Genomic DNA, 22,013 nt, shown 5'->3' on the forward strand with positions numbered 1-22,013 from the left:
ATATATATATATATATATATATATAATATATATATATATAAAATAACCCACGAATGTCATTTAATATTCAATTAACCGCATCTTAGGTATAATTTACATGTAAGAATTAGCCAGGTGGTTTAAGTGGCTTTTTGCCGTCGTTTCTCAAACCATGTACTGGTTCGAATCCTGACGGGGACGAAGCACTTGAGTACAAGTTATTCCCAAGGTATAGTGAACTGGATATTAAACGATATTGGTGGCTTAATATTGGAAATATAAAAGTCACAATAATATATATAGTATATCTGTACATTATATATATATAATATATATATATATATATATATATAGATATATATAATATATATATAATATATCGAGAACAAAAACACGACCTGCCATCGACGCGTAAGACGGCGAGTTGAAGTGACTGGAAAACCAGAAATTCGCCAGTGTGAGTTTGACTGTGAAAGTGAGAGGATGTGTGTTGACCTTCTCTCGCGCAGTTGTAAGGTGAGGACGGCCTGTTGAGCAATGCTTCTACTTAATAGGTCTGAAGAACCAAGTGCAAAATTTCCAGGCTTGTTTTGTCTACGCGAAGCTTTGCAGAAGTGATAAATATTACTATTCTCAACTAAGTGGATATAACAAGTACAGTGTGGCCACATGCACAATCATAAACGTGATCCAGCACTCAACCTTACCTGAGGGTGCATAGCATGCAGAGGATGGTAATTGACATACAATATTATATGAAAGCATCCACAATGTAATCGTATTAGTTTCTATGTATATATGTGTGTGTGTTTATTTATACGTATGTATAAAAACTACATTTACATACATACATACACGCATATATAATATATATAGATATATATATATATATATATATATATATATATATATATTTATATGTGTGGTGTGTGTGTGTATATTTATATTATATATAATATATTATGGGTATTTTGTATTCTTTCGATATAGGAATTCAGATCCAGTTAAATATAATAAGATCAATTCATAACAGTCTTACACTTATTGACCTTATATTTGCTGGCTGCTAACTAAGGATCTGAATTCCTATATCACTATATCATCTATATATATATATATATATATATATATATATATATATATACACACACATACACATACACATATATACATAGAGGAATTACTATTTTCAATGGGCCAGCCACTGGCAAATGTGTCTGGAATTGTACTAATTAAGTGAATTTAACCGATCGTCATAATGAGAACCGACCAAACTAGTTGGACCAGATTATGAGAAATATCTGGTATCGCCGCAAGAACGAAAACAAATCAATAGTCTACAAAACTCATTACCTCAAACCTAATGAGCGTACAAACAAATAGCCATGCAGACAGACAGACAACTTGCCATAAAAGCAAGCGAAACTACTGACGTGCAGTTACCATTTCCCAACCTAACACCTGCCGGCATCCTGTGCTATTTACTATGTTGCCAGCTGAAGAAGAATCGTTCTGAGTCGACCTCAATTACGAATCCAGCGCAAGAGGTCTTATACATGCGCTTCACCTGAAGCAGCCAATTCGTAATTGCCGTCAAAAAAAGACATATATATACTGGTTCACCTTTAGTTTTTATTTGAGTTAGATAAGTTATCTTAATAATCAAGTTTCATATGACTCTCTCTCTCTCTCTCTCTCTCTCTCTCTCTCTCTCTCTCTCTCTCTCTCTCTCTCTCTCTCTATATATTATATATATATATATATATATATATATATATATATATATATATATATATATATATACATATATAGGCTAGTACAAGTTTCCCGTAAATATATACAGTAAGTGAAACCCACAGGACACAATTTGATTACCTATGCAAGGACTATCTTCCGTCTTCCTAAAGGCCTGTCCATACTAGGAAACATTGTTCGCCATGATTAAGACTCATCTGACTTATATATATATATATATATATATATATATATATATATATAGATATATTAGATATATATATATATATATATATATATATCTATATATATATATATATATATATATATATGTGTGTGTATGTATGTATATATATACATATATAGGCTAATACAAAACCAATGTGAAAACCAACAACAATCTTCTTTATTTTTAAACGCCTGTCCACACTAGGAAACACTGTTTGGAAGCAAAGTTTGCAAACAGTTTCTAAGAAACCGTTTGTAAACAGTTTGCAAACAGCTTAGAAGCTGTTTGCAAACAATGCTTCTAGTACAGACCTCAGTTGTCGTAAGGATGCTTGTCGGTGCAGTAGCCTCTGTATTTTACTTGGCCATTTTAATGCACTCAAGGGGGCATTAGAGAAAGAAAAAAAAATGGATAAGGAAGTTTTCCGAAAAAGGTGTGTATAAGTACTTATGTATAATTGTATATATGTACTTATATATACACACATAATACGTATACATATACAAACATTATACATGTGTGTATACCCATATATACATATACTATATACGTACATATATACATGTGTATTTATACAAACACACACACACAAACAATATATGGTTTCCATCCTGGATGGGGAACAAATATACGGTAAAAAGTGTTTGTAAACAGTTTGCACACTTTGTTTCCAAACAATGTTTCCTAATGTGAGCAGACATTTAGAATACAACTGATTATAATTTAAACAGAAAAAAGTATAAAAAATAACTGAACTACCTACATTTGTTATCTTATCAAAGTTTAGTATTAGGATAGCTTCAACAAGTTTTCGTGTACACACACACACACACATATATATATTATATATATGTATAGTGTGTGTGTGTATATATATATATAATATATATATATATATATATATATATATATATATATATACATAATATACGTAGACACATCTTATTTATAAAATTGAATGTTTGTAACTTTGTGCTCTATAGAAATCCGAATCGTTTTACCTGTCTAGATAAAACTTGACTCGGCCATCATTTTGACAGAACTTAGATAATAGGGCAGGTTTCAAACCCGTACCCTCTTCCCCTTCCCCATGAGGTTCTACCATAACCTAACTGTGCTTTAGCTGATTGCATGGAGCCACTCGACAAACAAGGGAGCTTTTTGTAGTAAGTGCAAAAAATGCACTGTACCAAAGACAATGTTTAATTTATACAGCCGTTTGCTATCCTAGAAAGATTTCCTGCACCTGTACCTCTGTTAATAACCTTATTGTTTCATTAATGTACGTTACATTAAACGTTTGTGTTTGTTCTAAAGGTTATCGTTCCATGTTAGCATCCATATTAAAACATGTGGGTATGGATATCTCTTCTAATATGGATATTAAGGAAGTCATCGAACTTGGATGTAGTGCTGAAGTATCTGTGTATACCTCAATTTGAACCCTTAAACTCATTCTCCCAACAAGATTTGACAAAACGAGCAGAGTTGGAGAACTCCAGGCCGCCTCCTACAAAGTAAGCTTTAGTTCCCAATGAAAAGTCCTTTCCTATTTGACCCGTTTCAGGGAAAAGAATGACTTGAAGTCTGGAGCTCTTCCTTGCTCTTTTAACATCGCCAGTCTGTCCTCCTTGGTGCCAGATAGGGAAGCGCAGTCTTCATATATGCAAAGGACTATGGATCTCAGACACAACATTAAAAAGACTCTTTGTAGTCCTAGAAAACTGGATCTACCTACATAAAAGAACACCATGGTTTTTTGTTTTTAAGAACGTGGCCAAGGAAGCACAGTGCAATTTAGATCCCCTTTTTAGTTTTCTGTAAAAGAAAACTGTTGTTCTCGTTTAGTCTGTCAATCCACCCTCAGATCTAAAAACAATAAAATACTAAGGATAGAGGGCTGCAAATTGGTATTTTGATCATCCACTCTCCAATCATCAAACATACCAAATTGCAACCCTCTAGCCTCAGTAGTATTCCTTTTATTTAAGGTTAAAGTGGCCCAGTGGACATGTAACTTTGTATTTGTTTCACAATATTTGCAAGATCCAGGGATTCAGTGCAAATCATGCGGAGCACTTTCATTCCTCATTACTGCAGGAGAAATCTTATCCTTAACAACTATTGCATCTGTATTCTGGCCTTTCCCATTTATTTAAGAAGTTGTGTTTTTAAGAAGTATGAAGGGGCCTCTATCGAGCCTCTCCAAATTAACAACAGAATGTGACAGTTGTCATTAACAATACAATGTTTCCACCGATTACTCTGAGATGTAGGTAGTGCAATAATTCTCAGGTGCTGGAATTTCCTCACTTCTGCTGTTGGGAATATAATCAGGCTCTATCAATGTCAGCAGTAGTTGGCTGGAGCTTCCAGTAACCAACTGTATAGCAAATCCTTTTCCTCTTCTTCCAGACGTCAAACTTTACCAGTGCACATAGACAAGATAGAATTTCCTGTAGTCCTGGATATGAAGTGAAGTGAAGAACTCTGGTGATGCAGGTAGTCAATTATTCTGGGCATCGATGGTCACATACATATGAAATATCTTTCCCTTGTCTTCATGGAAAGCTTCAAAGGGTAGGCTCTTGGTACATGATTTTCCACTGTATGAGTCTCCTCATACATCAGTACAAGCTGGACTTACTGAAGGAATAGTACTAGACTTACTGGCACTCCTTTTCTCCAGGATACATTTCAATAATCATGTACAAGTTGACATCCATGACTTATACAGTGGAACGTTGGTTAACAGACATCTCTAATACTGGACAATTTAGTTTGTGAACTTGTCTAAGGAAAAATCTCCTGCCAGGTGAAACAACGAGAAGAGGTAAGTCTACATACGGGTCTCACTCACTGCACATTTCTTCTAATATTTCTTGTGTGCCTGTGTGCCTTTTCTGCAGTTCTGCCGCAGATACAAAAGCATCACGCGGCCTAGGAAGGTTAGCGATGCCAACGAGGCCAGGAGAGACAGGAAACCAACAAAAATTGAAATGCAAATAACAGAAAAATATGAAAGTGGCGTCCGTGTGGTTGTTCTGGCAAAGGAGGCTGGCGCAGCTAGACAAACAAGTAGCTATCCCAGGTTCGAATCCTGGCCTGGGCAGAAACACTTATCACTTATAACTAGCTATGGTACAGAGGATTCAGTACTAACACATAATCCGACTCGACATTCAAGCAACAAACAGAACCTCGATCCGACAAAATCCCTTTAATTTTTAAGCTGCAAATTGATTATTTCTTTCCTTTGGTCTCTCAATGGTGCTCGGATCCTAAACAAATGCACAAAAAAAAGTTAAACTTCCCTGTTTCATTCACAAAAGAGAGACAGATCGTATTATCCTTTGAAAACGTTGTTAATATAGAATACAGAAATGTGATTCAGAATACGGCTTTGGTACAGAGGATTAGGTGACGCATAATTGCAGTTTCACGAGAATTAAAGATATCTCTACTTCCCAGAATTCACTTAACAATAAGCCAGAAGAACTGAGATTTTCTTCATTTTTTCACTCCTCGTTTGCAAAACAGAAATAGTTACGTACAACAAAATAAAAGGAAAATGAAAGACATGGTTCAGTGGTTAAAACGCACCCTGTCCCTGAGTGTATGAGTTGCAGTTAGGGTGTAGATTTTGTCAGAAGGCACCGTGTAGTGAATTTTATACTTAACGATACTTTTGGGTAGATATTTGTGAATAAAAAAAAATGTCATGAGTGTTTGAGTCTCTCTCTCTCTCTCTCTCTCTGTATGAGCGCCCGTGCGCACCTAACGGAATCTTAAGACGAGCTACAATTCATCATGAAAAATAAGATGAACAGCTCCGTGACCTTCCTGCTGAGGCCTTTTGGCACAGCTGCTCCTAACATGTTCTTCGGTACATTAACGAAAAGGGCGCGTTTCCTCAGGCAAGCATGAAGAGAACTGCCAAGGTGGAAATGAAGATAAAGTGTATTATAAAAAGTGACATGAAAAACGAACTTGTGAATAAAAATGGTACTGATAAGACGCACACGAGAAGAGACAATGTAGACTGACATATGGCAAAAATGTAAAAATTTAATATTCTTATACGAAAACTGACACTAGCAACCGTAAACTAACTCGCCCTTGTTCATTAACAAAGTTTCGACTTTCAAACGTAATTGAACCTCGGCGGAAGTCATAATTATAGAGACCGCTCAGCTCGGGATGTTATGAGATTGAACCCTTAAGTTGCAAAGTAACAATGACTCTTGGAAATGAAACCGAGGCCGCAGCGCGTTCCGAGTCTCTCGCTCAGCTTGACAACACAAAGGTTCCTCATTTCGAATTTCACGTATCATCGAGTTTGAAGCCCTCGCGAGGTGTCCCTAGGAAATATATTAGTGTCCAGCGAAAAGCCCTCGTGGATCTCATCATACCTGAAGAAGACTAGCGAGTCTTCGGTAACTGCTATCCACCAGTTACGACGAGAGGCGTCTGGTTAAAGATACCCAAGACTGTGTTGCAACGGAATCTGTAATGCAGGCATATATACGTCGTACCCGGCCTGGCTCAGCAGGACCCGGGAGACGACGAGTGGCTGCACGAAGCCGACCTTCAAGGTTACTCCTACTTTCTACAGAAAAGACGACTGAAAAGGAGGAGGGACAGAAAGATAGCGTGACAAACGACACTTCAATTCGTCAATCAAAATCGTTATGGATCTCGATATGCATCTCCTAGTGATAAGAACAATTTAAACAATAAAAATAAGCAACGTCAATAAATAATCCTATTATCATATATTTACAATTATCTTGATGCTAATTATAAAAAGCTTTTCAATAGAAGATGAAGTAAAACAACGATTGCAAGTGTCGTAAAAGAAAATAACTTTAAAGTAGCTATTGCGCATTTTCATATAATTGCAATTGAATAAAAAAATAAACCTGAAAGTTTAGCAACAAGGCATCAATATTTATTACATGGACATTGCCATAAACTTGTCTAAATTCTGATACTTCGGGTGGGATTCGATTGCAAGTACGGACGCAAAATTAATATATATATATCAAGCAGATTATATATTATATATATATATATATATATATATATATATATTAATATATATATATATATATATATATATATATATATAGGAAACGTGGCAATCCAAAAAATAATCCGTGCCTAAATAAACAGCTCAGAAACAGCCTGAAAGGCTCCAACAGGCCACAAGTTCAAGGAAAAGATGGGAGATCGGCTGACAACGCGGAGAAGAAAAATTCTCAGGCGTTGGGTACTGTCCACCACGGCCTAGGTATTTATTTACCTAGACCGTGCTGTCCACAGGGTTTCGGACTGCGCTCATAGCCTGTGGTGAGTCGCTTGATTTGCCAAGTATGAATTCTCAAACATTTCCCGGCAAGTCGAAGTCCCACCCACCACCTGTCGAATCAGGATGATTGTAGTTTTGTAGTCCTATAACTGTCAGTACAAACTTGATTGGCCTCATTTCAGGAGGTTGGGTATGCTTATCCGCTCCTTTTATTCAATATTAATTACATAAGCGATTTCTTTTCAATTTACATGTAGACAAATAACAATATATTTATATAATAATAATGTATACCACATGGTAGAAATACAAACCGGTTACCAGGTCCTAATCACACTGGTTCCACTCGATCCTTCCCTCAATACCATTATACCTCCCTTCTTCCTCCCTTCCTCCCCCTTAGGTAGCCACGCACGCCTTCCTCTCCCTCCGCCTCAGCTGCTGGAAAATATGCGTTACTCTCGAGTCTCGACAACAGGAAATGAGGATACCACGTCGGTCTCGATCACGTTTTAACGTCTTTTCTTCTCCCGGTTTGAATGCATGAAAAAGAAACTGAGAAGCACAAGGCGTGTTTGTGCGACTAGGCAGCTTCTACATTCCTAAACGAATGTCTTGGTGAAGTTACTCCCGATATCATTTCTCATGTGTAAAGCATGTATAAATATGAAAGAGATTTTTTGTTTCTTGCAAAATTACTTGGGGAAAATATTTTATATATCACTACACACAGTAGTTCTCTAGTGACTTGTCCACCAGGCTGTGTCAATGGGTAGGACTAAGCTACGGTACAGAGAGAGAGAGAGAACCAAGGGCTATCAACTTCACCACTAAAAGATATTCCGAGAAATCAGAATGCTATATATTTGTTCTGTATAAGTTTCGTACGATTCTTTCCACTAAAAGATATGCCGAGAAATCAGAATGCTATTTGTTCTGTATACGTTTCGTACGATTCTTCCACAAAACTTTATCATTGTTCAAGCTGCCACTGCATCAATTAAATATGCAACTCCCATAAAACTAGTTGCCCATGTAATAAGCAAAAATCAGTATCACCTTCGCGCATGCAATCTTCACACTAATCTATACCATATCTGTATGCACATTAGTAATCTCTGAGCTGGTCAGGGAGATACCCAAGCCTAGCAAACACATTTAAAGGGATTGTCAGTCCAGAGTGGACGTCACACCAAATATTTTAATCTATGAGAGTAAGATGCGCTTCACTACAGGCATGGTATCATTTTTGTTACATGGTACCATCATTTTCACCGCTCAAATTGCGTACAATTATAACTTCTTTACTATAGTAAACCTAAGCGACAGCATCACCACAAGAATTAATTCATGAAGAAATTTGTCTCAATTAAAACCTGGGAACTTTTCCTGAGAATACAAAGAGCTTTGTTGTCCAGGAAGTTCGTAAAAGAAAAAAAAATCCGCATAGTTTGGTAGTTGTGATAAGAGTTATCGTACATCAACACCGAAAGGTCTGACTGCCGGACGTTGCCGCGTCTATAGATATTTAAACCAAGATGTAAGAAGATTACACATTTCCGGTCCTTTCAGGACACGGTGAAAATAAATTGAGAACATAGGCCTGACATCTAAAATAAGCCCATTTAAAGACAAAATCAAAGAAGAGAGTGAGTATCAATACCTAGCTCTTACCTTTACAAAAACAACTCGAATGACTGCGAAGGTGGGTGGGTGGGTGATCCCTTCACAAATAGAATTTGACCTTTGCCACTAACGGGGGGATCACCCAGGCGGCGTGTGGCAACTCTCGTTTTCGTAATGAACGACACCTTTTGAGAAAATACGGCGGCAACCGAGCGTTGTATCGTGGCCGTATTCAGTGCTGCACAAAATGTCAAAGTGTTACCTACCGGGGTGAGAATGACGACTACTGAGAATGGGAGCAATATTTCTAAAAGCAGGGAAAACTGTGCGAGGTGAAAAATACTAGTCAAATTCAGCGTTGGGATATTGGATGTGAAACGGCAACACAGCAATCGTATGATGGAGGATCCCAGTTTAGTAGATGAGTAAAGTAAAGAAAAATGTCTTGTCTCGTGAGTGATGTCAGATGTTGAGTAACAATGCATCGTGCAAGTATAATAACATTTGTTGTTTTCAATTGTTGGGACTGAAAACCACTATTTAAATACCGTAAAAAGTGAAAATAAGAACTGTTTAAGAAAAATAATGAATGCCTTAGTTTTGTGTATACTGTATAGTAACTGGATACCAATATTTGGTATAAGTATTTTTATCGATTCAATAATGTTAATATTTACTTTTCTACCTACGATGAAGTGTCATTAATGAGAGACAATAGAAAACGAGGGAGTATCTGTCATTGGTAAATGAAACTTTTCCATACGCTCTAAACACATATTTATAGTTGCAGTAAATCAGTCATAAATGTTTCGTTTACTAATGACGTATTTTGTTGGTTTAAATTTTTTGATTAGGTGAAAAAGTCTTTTTCAAAATATTAGTATAATACATGTATACACTCACACACACACACACACACCACCACACCACACATATATATATATATATATCTATATATATATATATATATATATATATATCATAAGTATATATATATATTATATATACGTACGTATATATATATTTATATATAATATATATATATATATATATATATATATATATATATATATATATATATATATATATTTCGAAGGTAAAATGCGTGAAATCTAGTTAATATATACTGAATGTCTCAAAGAAAAGAGGTGTGAAATTTGGAGTGGAAAATACGTGAATAAAGTTTCTCAATAAATAAAACAAATTGAGAAAAATTACCAATAAAATATCGTGTGAAGAAATGTTTGTTATAAACGTCTTTAGAACGCAAAATTCGGTGTGTCAGTGGCAACAAAAAAAGAATGGGGGGATAAAACTGAAACAGCATGGGGTGGGGGGTAACTTGCCATTGCCAAAAGCATTCAGGAAGATCCAGTATAAGTTAAGAAACAAGCGCAAGTCAGCAGGCTTATGTTTTCGCTAAGTCATTGTTACTAAGATGAATTTTTACACGAAAGAAACCAACAGTAATCTCTCTACAGAACTGGGTGGCCATTTGTATAAAATGAGAAATAAAAAAGACTAATTAAACACTATCATAATAGCATACAGATGAAAACAAATATCGAAGAACTGATAGCTAAGAAGATGCAGGTACATGATTACGAAGATGGTGATAACATTGATTATCTTGCCGAGCAACGGAGAAACAAAAAAAAAGAGGAAAAACATCTAGGGATCTAACCCACGAGACAACATCGGTTAGGTTTTGGTGTTACCTGCACAGACGTGCTACTGCTTCCAGATAACCCGTATGCTGAAGTATGTAATGCAGGCTGCTTGCAAGATCAACGCGACTTTTATCTCTCAAAATCAAATTAGGCCTTTCAGCATTACACACCTTACCTGAGGAGACAAAAACAACGCAATTAAGTTTTCACTGAAACGAAAGCTGATTTTTGTTTGTATCATTCTACTACAAACACACACACACATTATATATATATATATATATATATATATATATATATATATATATATATATATAATATACTGTAATCTCTGTAGGAAAAGAAGAGCGCAGGTCAAGATCCACCACACTTTATTTGTGACGCGTTACGTTGTTCCTTCACACTAACATTTTCAAGCCTAAAAGAGACATGACAGTTTTATAATACAATCATTACTGGTTGACAAAGCTGAGTCAAGGTGACAACAATAGAGGTAATTGATAAGATCTTTTAAAATGATTTACAAGAGCATATAAACTATTTAGTGGGTAAAGCAGAAATTGAACAGTTTACATTACAAATGAAATATTGAATAATTTATATTGAAAGCAGGGATAAGATGAATTGTCAAGGTTAGGATCAGGTTTTCTGAAAAAAAAAAAAAATCTATCGACTCGGAGATTCTCCATAGTGATTCTTCAATAAAAGTACCTAGAACACTGAAATATTCTACCCTTCTCTCTGTATGACACTTCTCTGTATGCTGTAAAATAGGTGATCTGGCTGGCTTGGCCAGAGAGCAACCAGTACGGGGAGAAATGCCATAAGTTCGGACGATCTTGTCGGGACTGATTTCTTTGACTGGCCAGTATAGGTGCGCTACAAGCGTCACACTTATAAATATATAGGTGTGCCAGACAAAAGGTCTGAAGGTATTTTATTCTTGGGGAAAGCCATATACATATTTTTTTTTTTTTTTTTGTTCTCTTGTAACGCATTTAGAACATGGATCACTTATATATGGCAGTTTAACACACAAAGTCAGTTTATCAACCCTTAGTATATCTATTTTGCTATTTATACCTAAGAGATTTATTTAGAGCCATCTTATTTCTTTATAAACTATGTTATCAGGATAAGCATTAATTTTGAAATAGGTTAAAAGAAATTTTATAATTTTGAAATAGGTTAAACGAAATTTTTATTAATTTCTTAGGTCAAATGACTGCCAGGAGCAGCAGAGAGAATATTATGCTCTATGTACTAAGTTATTTATTTTGAGGTTACAGAATGTAGCACTTTGGAAATTCATTCCGAGACCTGTACTAAAAGTGTCATTACACTTCGTAGCATGTTTACTTTCAGAAAATGCTAAAACTTTAAGAGTAGTTTTAGTAATACTTACGGATAAAAAGTTAAGAATATTACTGTCTTCACGTTCCACGGATGCTGCTTGCAAGGCAGATAGTAAAAGTGTGTCTTCACTATCAAAGTTGTACGGACTACCAAAAGTTCATCTAAAATGGAATACCCACCCTGGTCATGCCCTGTAACCTCATACTACTGCCGATCGCGGCCACAACCTTTTCACATCGCATGCTCCTGCTTGTTCACCTTGAAGTGCAGTTACAAGTAAGCTAAGAGGAACTGAACGGTCTCGGGATTGTGTATGGCCTATTTTCAAGGATTATTTTCCCCTTCTTTTTACTCACTGCGCTATATATATATATATATATATATATATATATATATATATATATAATATATATATATATATATATATATATGTGTAGTGTGTGTGTGTGTGTGTGTGTGATATATGTGTGTGTGTGTGTGTGTATGTTTGATTTTAAATCACGAAGAAATACAAAACGTGATGATTATACTGACAAATTGAAACACAGATGCTAAGTACTTTCGTCTTATTACCAAGACATGGCCACACTATGTCATGGTAATAAGACGAAAGTATTTAGCATATCCAGCGATTCAATTTTTCTTCGTGGTTATTATATATATATATATATATATATATATATATTATATATATATATATATATATATATATACGTATATATATATGTATATATATGTTTTACATATATAATATGTATGTGTGTGTGTGTGAGAGAGAGAGAGAGAGCTATACTGAGTCCATGAATACTTTTGTAATCGCAAAAGTGCACACGCAACCACTGGCTGAACACCAAACTCACATCTTGTCAAGTTACAAACCACAACAGGGTTTTCAGATACAGTAAATGATGAGTATAAAATACACTAGCAAGGACAATGAAAACCACAAATCATGGCAATGTCGTGTACAAAAGAAATTCTAATATGAAGAGTAATCCCAAAGTTCTCAGGAGCAGGAGATGAGGAAGCCGTCTCAGCGTATCTGAAAACACGCAGGTTTCATCTGTGAAGGAGACGAGAGATGTGATAAGAAATCCCGCGGAGCCAGTAAACAAACAGGGAGCCATAGGAACAAAATAGTAAGACGCGCTGTTGTCCTTTTAGCGCGAGGAGAACCCACCATCAGGAATGTAGGAATAATAGCCAGTCAGTCGACCACTGCAGAGTCGTGTTATTGTTAAGCGTACCATGGAGAGGGAGTTCACGAACGCCTTCGTTGAACCAAGGTATATAGAATGTCCCTTATTCTATATACCTTGCGTTGAACTACGTGGTAAGAAAAGCCCAGGTACGCTCCGCGGGAAGAAGCGTTAGATGAAAGAAGCCAGATAGCAAAAAGGGGAAGAGCAACGCATGGTAAACATAACCTTGAATTATTTTTTCATTCCTCGGACGTTTTTAACACTGAAGTGTCTCACATTATGCAAATAGTACAATATTATTCAAATGACTCCATATATTTAATTATATATATTCTATAGTATGATGTGTGTGAGCCTGTCTACAAACACTTAAATATATACAGCTGGTCTCATTATAGCACTGAAGGTTTAAACAGAAAACTTTCTATCATCCTTTCTCACTCCTTCGTGGAGGTAGAAGGCATCTCAAAGTGACCTCCAGACAGGTGTTGAGGTCACTGAGAAAGGCCGACCGAACCGAAGACCTGTTCAGCAGGTGTAGGTAACCGCCTCAAGGGAAGTCATTTTGGGAGAGAGAAAGAAAGGCCGAGAAAGGAGAGAGATTTCAAGGGCGAAGAAGCTTCTCCCGAGTCGCTTCCTTTAGCTAGTATCTCTCTCTGTCGCCTATAGGCTTAGAACGGAGGGGCCTCTAGCCGTTATTCTATTGTGCAAAGAGTAATATAGGTGGAATGGGACTGGAATGATTTTTCTAATAAAATGTCATTGACGTACATTTAACAAGGAACTTTTTAGAAACTGTCATTCCAATTATTGTTATTACTGACATTTCACCATCACTATGAAGACGGTTATCGTTTTCTTTAATATAAAAATTATTTTCTAAGTTTTAATCAGCAAAATTTTCTTCTAAGTTTTCATCATCAAAAATTTCTTCTAAATTTTAATCATAAAAAATTTCTTCTAAGTTTTAATCAGACCCTTCGTGAAATTCAGGAAGAAGGTACCCGTGGATCCCTGATTATTAGAGCCAGATATATTATATGTGACGTATTTTGCGCAACTCGTCAAAAATCGAAGCGACTTTGCCTAAAAAGTTTTTGTTTTTATTTCATTCGTCTGTAAGTTTCGACTCGTGTCACCCTAAAGCCACGTTGAATCAGAGGAATTTATTTCTGGTGATAGAAATACATTTCTCGATATAATGTGGTTCGGATCCCACAATAAGCTGTAGGTCTCGTTGCTAAGTGACCAATTGGTTCTTAGCCACGTAAAAATGTCTAATCCTTCGGGCCAGCCCTAGGAGAGCTGTTAATAAGCTCAGTGGTCTGGTAAAACTAAGATATACTTAACTTAACCCTAAAGCCACGGAGCAAATCGTCAAAAGCGAGATGACGACACATTGCGTAAATATGAGAAAACACTCGTTTATTATCAAATGTAAATTTATTTTTCTTGTGTGAGCCTTTAAATTTTGTTTTGATTGTTTGTATGGTGTTTTTACGTTGCATGGAACCGGTGGTTATTCAGCAACGGGACCAACGGCTTTCCATGACTTCCGAACCACGTCGAGAGTGAACTTCTATCACCCGAAATACACATCTAACTCCTCGATGGAATGACCGAGAATCGAAATCGTGGCCACCCAGGTGGCGAACCAAGACCATACTGATCACGCCACTGAGGCGCTAAATGAATGGCTGGGAGTGCCGCGCTTGACGGCCTAAATTTCAGAAATAAGCCATCGACCCCGTATTTTATTTTGAAAACTTGCAACCACGAGATATCAGTGAGGCCTTCAAGTACCGTACATGGTCCACTGATTCTCTCTTTTTCTAACACACTCAAGTGTGTGTTTTGTTAGGTCAGCTTCAGATCAAACACTAATTGAATCTATATCATTCTCAACTCTTTCCATAATGCTACTTGTCTTCGGACAATAACGTGAAGAGGAGCAGACATAGGAATATATTTCATTTTGAATTAAAATCCACCCTGATTCTCTAAAATTTCAATATCTGAGGTCCTTTTTTTTTTTGGAATCCTAAAACAAGAAGTTGATCCTGATTGGGTTCCGACCCCTTCGCCCTTAACGTTATTATTATTATTATTATTATTATTATTATTTATTATTATTATTATTATTATTATTATTATTACTCTGTAGAAAATAATGGCAGTTTTCAACGAGTGACTTATGCAGGGTCTTTTCTAATTCTTCTGATAATTTTTTTTTCTGACTCAGTTAGGTTGTTGAAAATTTCAATATTCATATTTTTCTTCATTTGGACATTTGTCACAAATATTTTAACAAAAACATTTTATTAATATTTTTTCCTTATATCTCTTTGATGGGTATAGAAACTAGGGCCAGTAACTTCAACGGGACCTTGGTAGTTATCTGGTGTGATTGTGGTATTTTCTTGGATATGGGTATTAGTATGTATCCTTGTACTGCTGATAGGTCTGCTATATTATCATTATTATCAACTAATTATCATTATTATCACTAATGCATGAGAGGAAGCACAAAACCTGACTTCTCCCACTGTTTGATGAATGGCCATCCAACCTAAGTGATGCATTGGAATTTCAACGGGGACCTTGAGGTCATTCAGCAATGAAAAAGTTGAAACAATTGTTAGAAGAGGGTAGAAAGTAAGATGGAAGAAAGAGAATCTTGGGGGGAGGTATAGTAAATGGAACGAAAGGGGTCTCAGCTAGGAGCCGAAGGGACACGATAAAGAACTGGAAGTAATGCCTACATTGCACCGCGCGACGCACATAGAAGACACTAACCTACTATGGGGTCCAACTTGGCGTAACGATTCGTATAATGATGAAACTGATAAACTACTAATTCTCACTGTGTCTAGTGTAAACACACACATATATATATATATATATATATATATTATATATACATATATATATATATCTACTATATATATATATAATAATAATAACTACCTAATTCTCATTGTGTATAGTGCAAAAAACACACACATGTCACATATACATACATACATATATAAAAATTATATGTATAATATAATATATACGTGTATATATATATATATATATATATATATATATATATATATATATATATAAATATGTTGGAGGCGGGGGTTTGCCGGACTCTTTCTTTAATAGCCGGTTGATTGTTACAGTGGCTTGCTTTTTACTCAGTCATGCCCACTCCTTGAAAGCAGAATATTAGTGAAAGAAACAGAAACGTCAATTGAAAAGTGGGAATAATGTAGTGCATTTGTGAATGTCGTGGATACGCATGCTTCTGTAGTAAATGCATTTTTTATTTCAGAAATGAAGAGGCCTTCGAATGGGAAGAGTGGCAGTAGCTGTGATTTCTGCACCTCAACGAAGACGGCCGGTGTCAAGCAGAAAATGGGATAGCCCCTGTGGTATTTGGTATTTCCAAATATCACACTTGAGTGAAATACGTTGGAAATCCGCAAAAAAGTGTAAAATAGTCCACAGATATTAAAGGGAATTGAATCTTTCAAACATTGATAAAATCAACATCCATAAAACTGACAAAAACCGTGAAGGCAAAGCAGTAAGGTTAGCACAACATACCCCTGTCTGGAAATAATGATCTGTGCATAAGTGACAAGAAGTATTAAATATTCGTATGCATGTACGGCAGTGTAAAATAACGCTGAGATTCTGAAATGAATTCAGTCGTGAAAAAGTGAAAGAAATAAAGTTCTTTAACAAATGCATCACTCAAAGAGAGCAAAAAGGAAAAAAAGAAGACGAGACACATTCTCAGAAACTCTTAAGAGCAGTGCACGATTTCGAAGAGGAAAAAATCCAACCATTCCATCACCAGCCCCACATCAGGTCCAGACAGGAGGCCTCCATCATCTGGACCAGAAGAAATGATAATCGTCAACTGTTGAATGGCTTCAACAATTGCACTTTTCTCGATTGACATTTTTCAACTTAACCCTGACACTGATATAAATAGCATTTTCCTTTGTTTCCATTTCCAAGTTCCATTTATTTCTTTATTCGTTCATTTCCATTCGCCCTTTCTCTGACAGTTTCGTCCTTCTTATGTTTTTCATGTTCTCCGCCAATCACTTCTTGTCGTGAAGAAAAACTACAGTCTTTCTTTCGCTTATTACCTTCATTTTTTTATGTTCACTCCTTTGTTTTATGCCGGAAGTAAGCTAATGGTTTCCGAATAATTTTCTAAGCCCACCACGAAAAGAGACTCGTGTTCTATTCGCCTCGAAGACACTGAAACTGTTATAAAATCGGTGCCAATCTTCAAGCCTCTGTTTTTCACAAAGTCAAACTCTTATGAACGGCGTTCTCCTCCAGTACATCCTTTCATAATAACTAGTCATTTTCTACCGCTTAAGTAAACTTCCACAAAAGCTTACTTGCTCTGTACTCATTGTTCCCGTAACTAAAGATATATGCGAAATTTGTAGTTCACCGGCACTCTCTCTCTCTCTCTCTCTCTCTCTCTCTCTCAAGCAAGGCATCCCACAATTGCTGTTGACCTGACCTCGCAGCAGCTTCCCGTAGCCTTCCCTAGCAAGGCACTGTCTCAGCTCATTTCATTTCCCGTCACCCTTCCTTGGTCCCTTCAGGATGCAACAGAATCAATTGTACGTCATCCAGGTGAACACGATGAACAAAGGCGGTCCTCTAGCCCTTCCCGCTCCTGCCGGTGCCCTCCTGCCCTCTGAGGTCAAATACTCGGCCTCTTTGGTGAGGGGCCTTGGATGTAGCCATCTCGTCCTTGGAGCTGTTCTCTTCCTCCTCGGAGTCCTCGGTAAGTCACGAAACTTTTTACGGTCATCCGGTTCTCTTCTTCCTTTACTTATAAGTTTGTACATACGTGGTTTATCCCTTGCTAGTTTTTTTCTTTAGGGTTCTGCAGTTATGCAAATAAACATGCATAACAAATTAATATACCACTGAAACAACTGCATACTATGTATGTGTCTGATTACGCCCACAACCACACCACACACACACACACACACACACACACACACACACACACACACACACACACACACATATATATATATATATATATATATATATATATATATATATATATATTTATATATATATATATATATATATATATATATATATATATATATATATATATATATATATATATATACATACATATTTCTGATTCACCCTGGGAACGAAGCTCAGTCTTACGAGTGACAGGCCAAGGAAGTAGCTACGAAAAGAACCTCAAGCAGAATATCCATATATTAGCTTACTTCTGTTGACTTACCTACCTCGGCCCGAGCATCCGGAAGGTAGTACAAAACGTTTCTGTGGTCAGGCCTTGCTCTCCTGACTCTTTCTCTCATGTACCATTATTTTTTATTGAAGGTGGGGGCATAGTACTTATGATAATACTAATGTTAAAGCCTTGCTTATATCTATACATATTTTCTGTGAGTTAAGGTGATGCTTGATTTATAAATTGCACATTTCAATGTTATACAGACTGAAGTTAGCCTCTCTCACTGCTTGGTGGGGATAATGAAGCAACCTTGACCTGGGCTTTGGGACAGTACTAACGTAACGTCTAGAGAACCTGGATTGCCTTCTCAACCCTGTTTATATCATAGTCATTTTGGCCGTATGGGTAGAACGTTATACGAAATCATGTAGAATCATTCCTAACATTGAAATATGCACTATACTCGTACTCTCATGGAAAAGCAATGCACACAAACTTATCACTAAGACGCAGCCACTATTGGGAACTGTCATTCATTTCTGAGAACCGGGTGTGTACAATAAAGTAGGTAGGTTACTAGCAAAATGACACCTAAAAATGCACCTACGACTAAAACGGAGTAGCCATTTGCCATGCTATACTTACTTTGCAAGTACTTTTATTTTTAAATTTTTTTCAATTTTAGATCAGATTTTCGTTTGAAAACTTATGGAAAAAATTCCTTATTGTTAGATGTAAATGTATTTACGTCTTTCAGATGAATAATCTCAGTTTAGAATAGTATTTAAAATGAAATCTCCCTTTTTCAAGTGCACTATAATTATGCTGCTTTCAGGTTCCTGGGTAGAGCCAGAAACATGTTGGGCTGGAGCAGGAATATGGGGCGGTATATCCACCATTGCTTGTGGCATCTGTGGTCTCCTAGCTTACCATCTCTGGTATAAAAATTATACAATCAAGGCCTTCTTGGTTACTTCCGTCGTTTGTGTTGTTATAAGTATTTTATCCATCGTCCTCACCATCTACGGCCTTGTGAACCGCTATGAGCACTACTATTATCTCATAGAAAGAGCAGAAAAGCACCCTTGGTAAGCATTAATTATGATTTTCTTATACACTCTGCTGAATAGAACTAAATTATTTCATCTATGCCACTCATACTTTTCAGTAAAACTACTTTTCACATGAACTCACTGAAGTATCTTTTATATGAAACAGACAATTAAACTGTCCTTGTATGACTCATGCTAATTATTCACGTTTTTATGTAGGTTCAGGCCTTACAATCAGAATCAAGAACAACAATTAACTTTGAGCGTGAGCGCAAATCAACTGGTGGGCTTCATTCTCGAGTTCATACTAGCCGTCTGGTCCGTCAAAATTGGCTGGAAGGGAGTACGAGCAGAAGAATTCAGTTCAAGTCGACGAGATGCCCTGTGTGATGACCTCCAGAGTGTAGTGTCTGTGCCACATCATAATGGACAAGTCCCACTCGCAGCTTTGTACCAACTTCTCCAGGTACAGTATCTTACTAAGATGTCTTTCTGTCTGTCTGTCATTCAATCACGGCCAAAAGGCTGGTCCGATGGGCATGAAACTTGGGAAGGTTATAGTGGGGACCCCTAAGATGGTTTATATGGGGTTTCATCCTACCTCCCCCCCAACCCCCTCTCCCTGAAACGGAGCTGGTTCTCCCTGTGAAATGGGGCTGGTTATGTCCGCAGACTTTATCATACATGACTTCTGTATACATATGACTTATCATTTGGAAAAGAATAAACATCAATGACATCAAAGGGGGTGGAGTTTGAGAAGGGGGTTGACAGGGAGAGAATGAGAGGAAGAGGAAGTGAGATTAGACAGGGTGGTCGGGAGAAGAAAGAGGAAAAAAGACAGGGAAGGTTAGAGAGAGAGAGAGAGAGAGAAGAGAGAGAGAGAGAGAGAGAGAGAGAGAGAATTGGTATTAGTGAGAGGAAAGAGGGAAAGAGACAGTGATGGTTGGAGAGAGTGAGAGAACGGAGCGAGAGGGAGAGGAGGAGAGGGGATGTTAGGTAGGAGAGAGAGAGAGAGAGAGAGAGAGAGAGAGTTTATCAGTTGTCATTCAGAGTTATCCCAAACAGATCTGGGTCGGTCAGCTCGTTTGAATAATTGCCAAAACCTTATGCAAAGCAATGCACTATATAACTATTGTCAGAAATAACCTAACTAAAACAACATGACTTCCACACTGGCCGAGAATTCTTTTTACATCCATTCTGAAATTACTACTTTATGGTGAAAAAAGCGAGAGTTCTATGGTATTACTATTGATCAATTAAAGCTATAAACATGGTTATCTATCACCTTTATCAAAAGAAAAACAGGGTTTTCTACCACCTAGATATAAAGACAAGGATATCTAATACCAAGATAAGGGTAGGGTTAGCTAACACCTAAATAATGTTTGTTATTTCCTTGTGATATTTTCCCAGCAGTACATGTAGCCTCAGCCATTCATTAAGAAAATATGATATTCATTACTGCAAACATGACAGCAGCTGGGCAATAGCACTTACAAAGAAGCAACCATAACTAATATATGGCTTGTTTAGATTGCCATAATTTACAAGGTGAATTTTGAAAATACTTTCTGATTTCAACAAGTCGTGATTTAAGTAATATTATATCACTTCACCCGCTGAATTTTTCACCTGTAACATTTGACTATTTTGCAAAATAAATCCTTACAAATTTACCACCACTTAAATCTTACAAGGGTCCATTCTGTATCGCGCAATTCACTAAGTCCACTTCTATTACATGACGACAGAATTTCGTATATATATATATATATATATATATATATATATATATATATATATATATATATATATATATATATATATATATATGTGTGTGTGTGTGTGTGTGTGTGTTGTGTGGATAAATGACAACCTTTGGAGCGTGGAATCAGCCAGAGCGGGCACCATGGCTGAATAGCGCAGCACTCGGCTCAAACTCTTCTAGGTTCATGATTTGTTCCTACCACCAACCTGTTTACACAGCTGTCAAGGAATGCCAGAGCCTGCCAGAATCAAGAAAAAGGGTCTGGAGCAGAAACCTTATCCCTAACGATTTGCTGGGGAAACTGGAAGGCAGCATCTCATCTTGAGGGGGAAAATGTACAGGCTGGAAAAAATGACCGTGCTTACAATAACAATGACGAGTGATGTAAGTAGGCAATGTACCACAGGAAAAACACTTGAGCGTAAATCCTGATATGTTTCGCCTCTATATCTAACACACCTACATAGTGGTAATGTCAATATATATGCTGGACAAACAGTACACTAAACATACATATGCCTAACAAATGGGGGGGGGGGGGAGAGGAAGGAGGAGGCTACCTGGTGTTTTTGCCTTATGTACACACTTCCATATAAGCTCTATTGCACACCAATGCTGATGATATTATAATCATTCTTTCACGTGATATATATGAATACTGAAGCTGGCAATGAAACGGTACTGAATTTCAGTTCTCCAGCAGGATTTTAATCCAAATCTTTGCTGACCCTACTTCAAAAATAAATTTTTTCCCCAATTTGGAAGCTAATGCCATACGTAACTGCCTAGTGTTTTAGCCACAAGTATATGACACAAGAGTCACCTTTTC

The 22,013-nt window shown here is 36.7% G+C and overlaps 1 protein-coding gene across 4 annotated transcripts in view; it reads left to right on the forward strand.

The window, feature by feature from the left end:
• The first annotated feature begins 430 nt into the window (after positions 1-430).
• Positions 431-22,013, forward strand: part of LOC135219941 (E3 ubiquitin-protein ligase RBBP6-like) — a 30,533-nt gene continuing 8,950 nt past the window's right edge. The window contains exons 1-4 of one of the 4 annotated variants that reach the window (XM_064257172.1): positions 431-495; positions 16,430-17,917; positions 19,194-19,446; positions 19,630-19,876. In XM_064257172.1, the coding sequence (XP_064113242.1) occupies positions 17,734-17,917; positions 19,194-19,446; positions 19,630-19,876 (684 nt within the window). In that variant the 5' untranslated portion in view covers positions 431-495; positions 16,430-17,733. Of the gene's footprint in view, positions 496-544; positions 714-9,075; positions 9,212-16,429; positions 17,918-19,193; positions 19,447-19,629; positions 19,877-22,013 lie in introns of those variants that run through there. The other 3 variants (XM_064257173.1, XM_064257176.1, XM_064257174.1) reach the window with 3 other exon arrangements.

Source organism: Macrobrachium nipponense, chromosome 1 (assembly GCF_015104395.2).
Source record: "Macrobrachium nipponense isolate FS-2020 chromosome 1, ASM1510439v2, whole genome shotgun sequence".
NCBI classification, from domain to species: Eukaryota; Metazoa; Arthropoda; class Malacostraca; order Decapoda; family Palaemonidae; genus Macrobrachium; species Macrobrachium nipponense.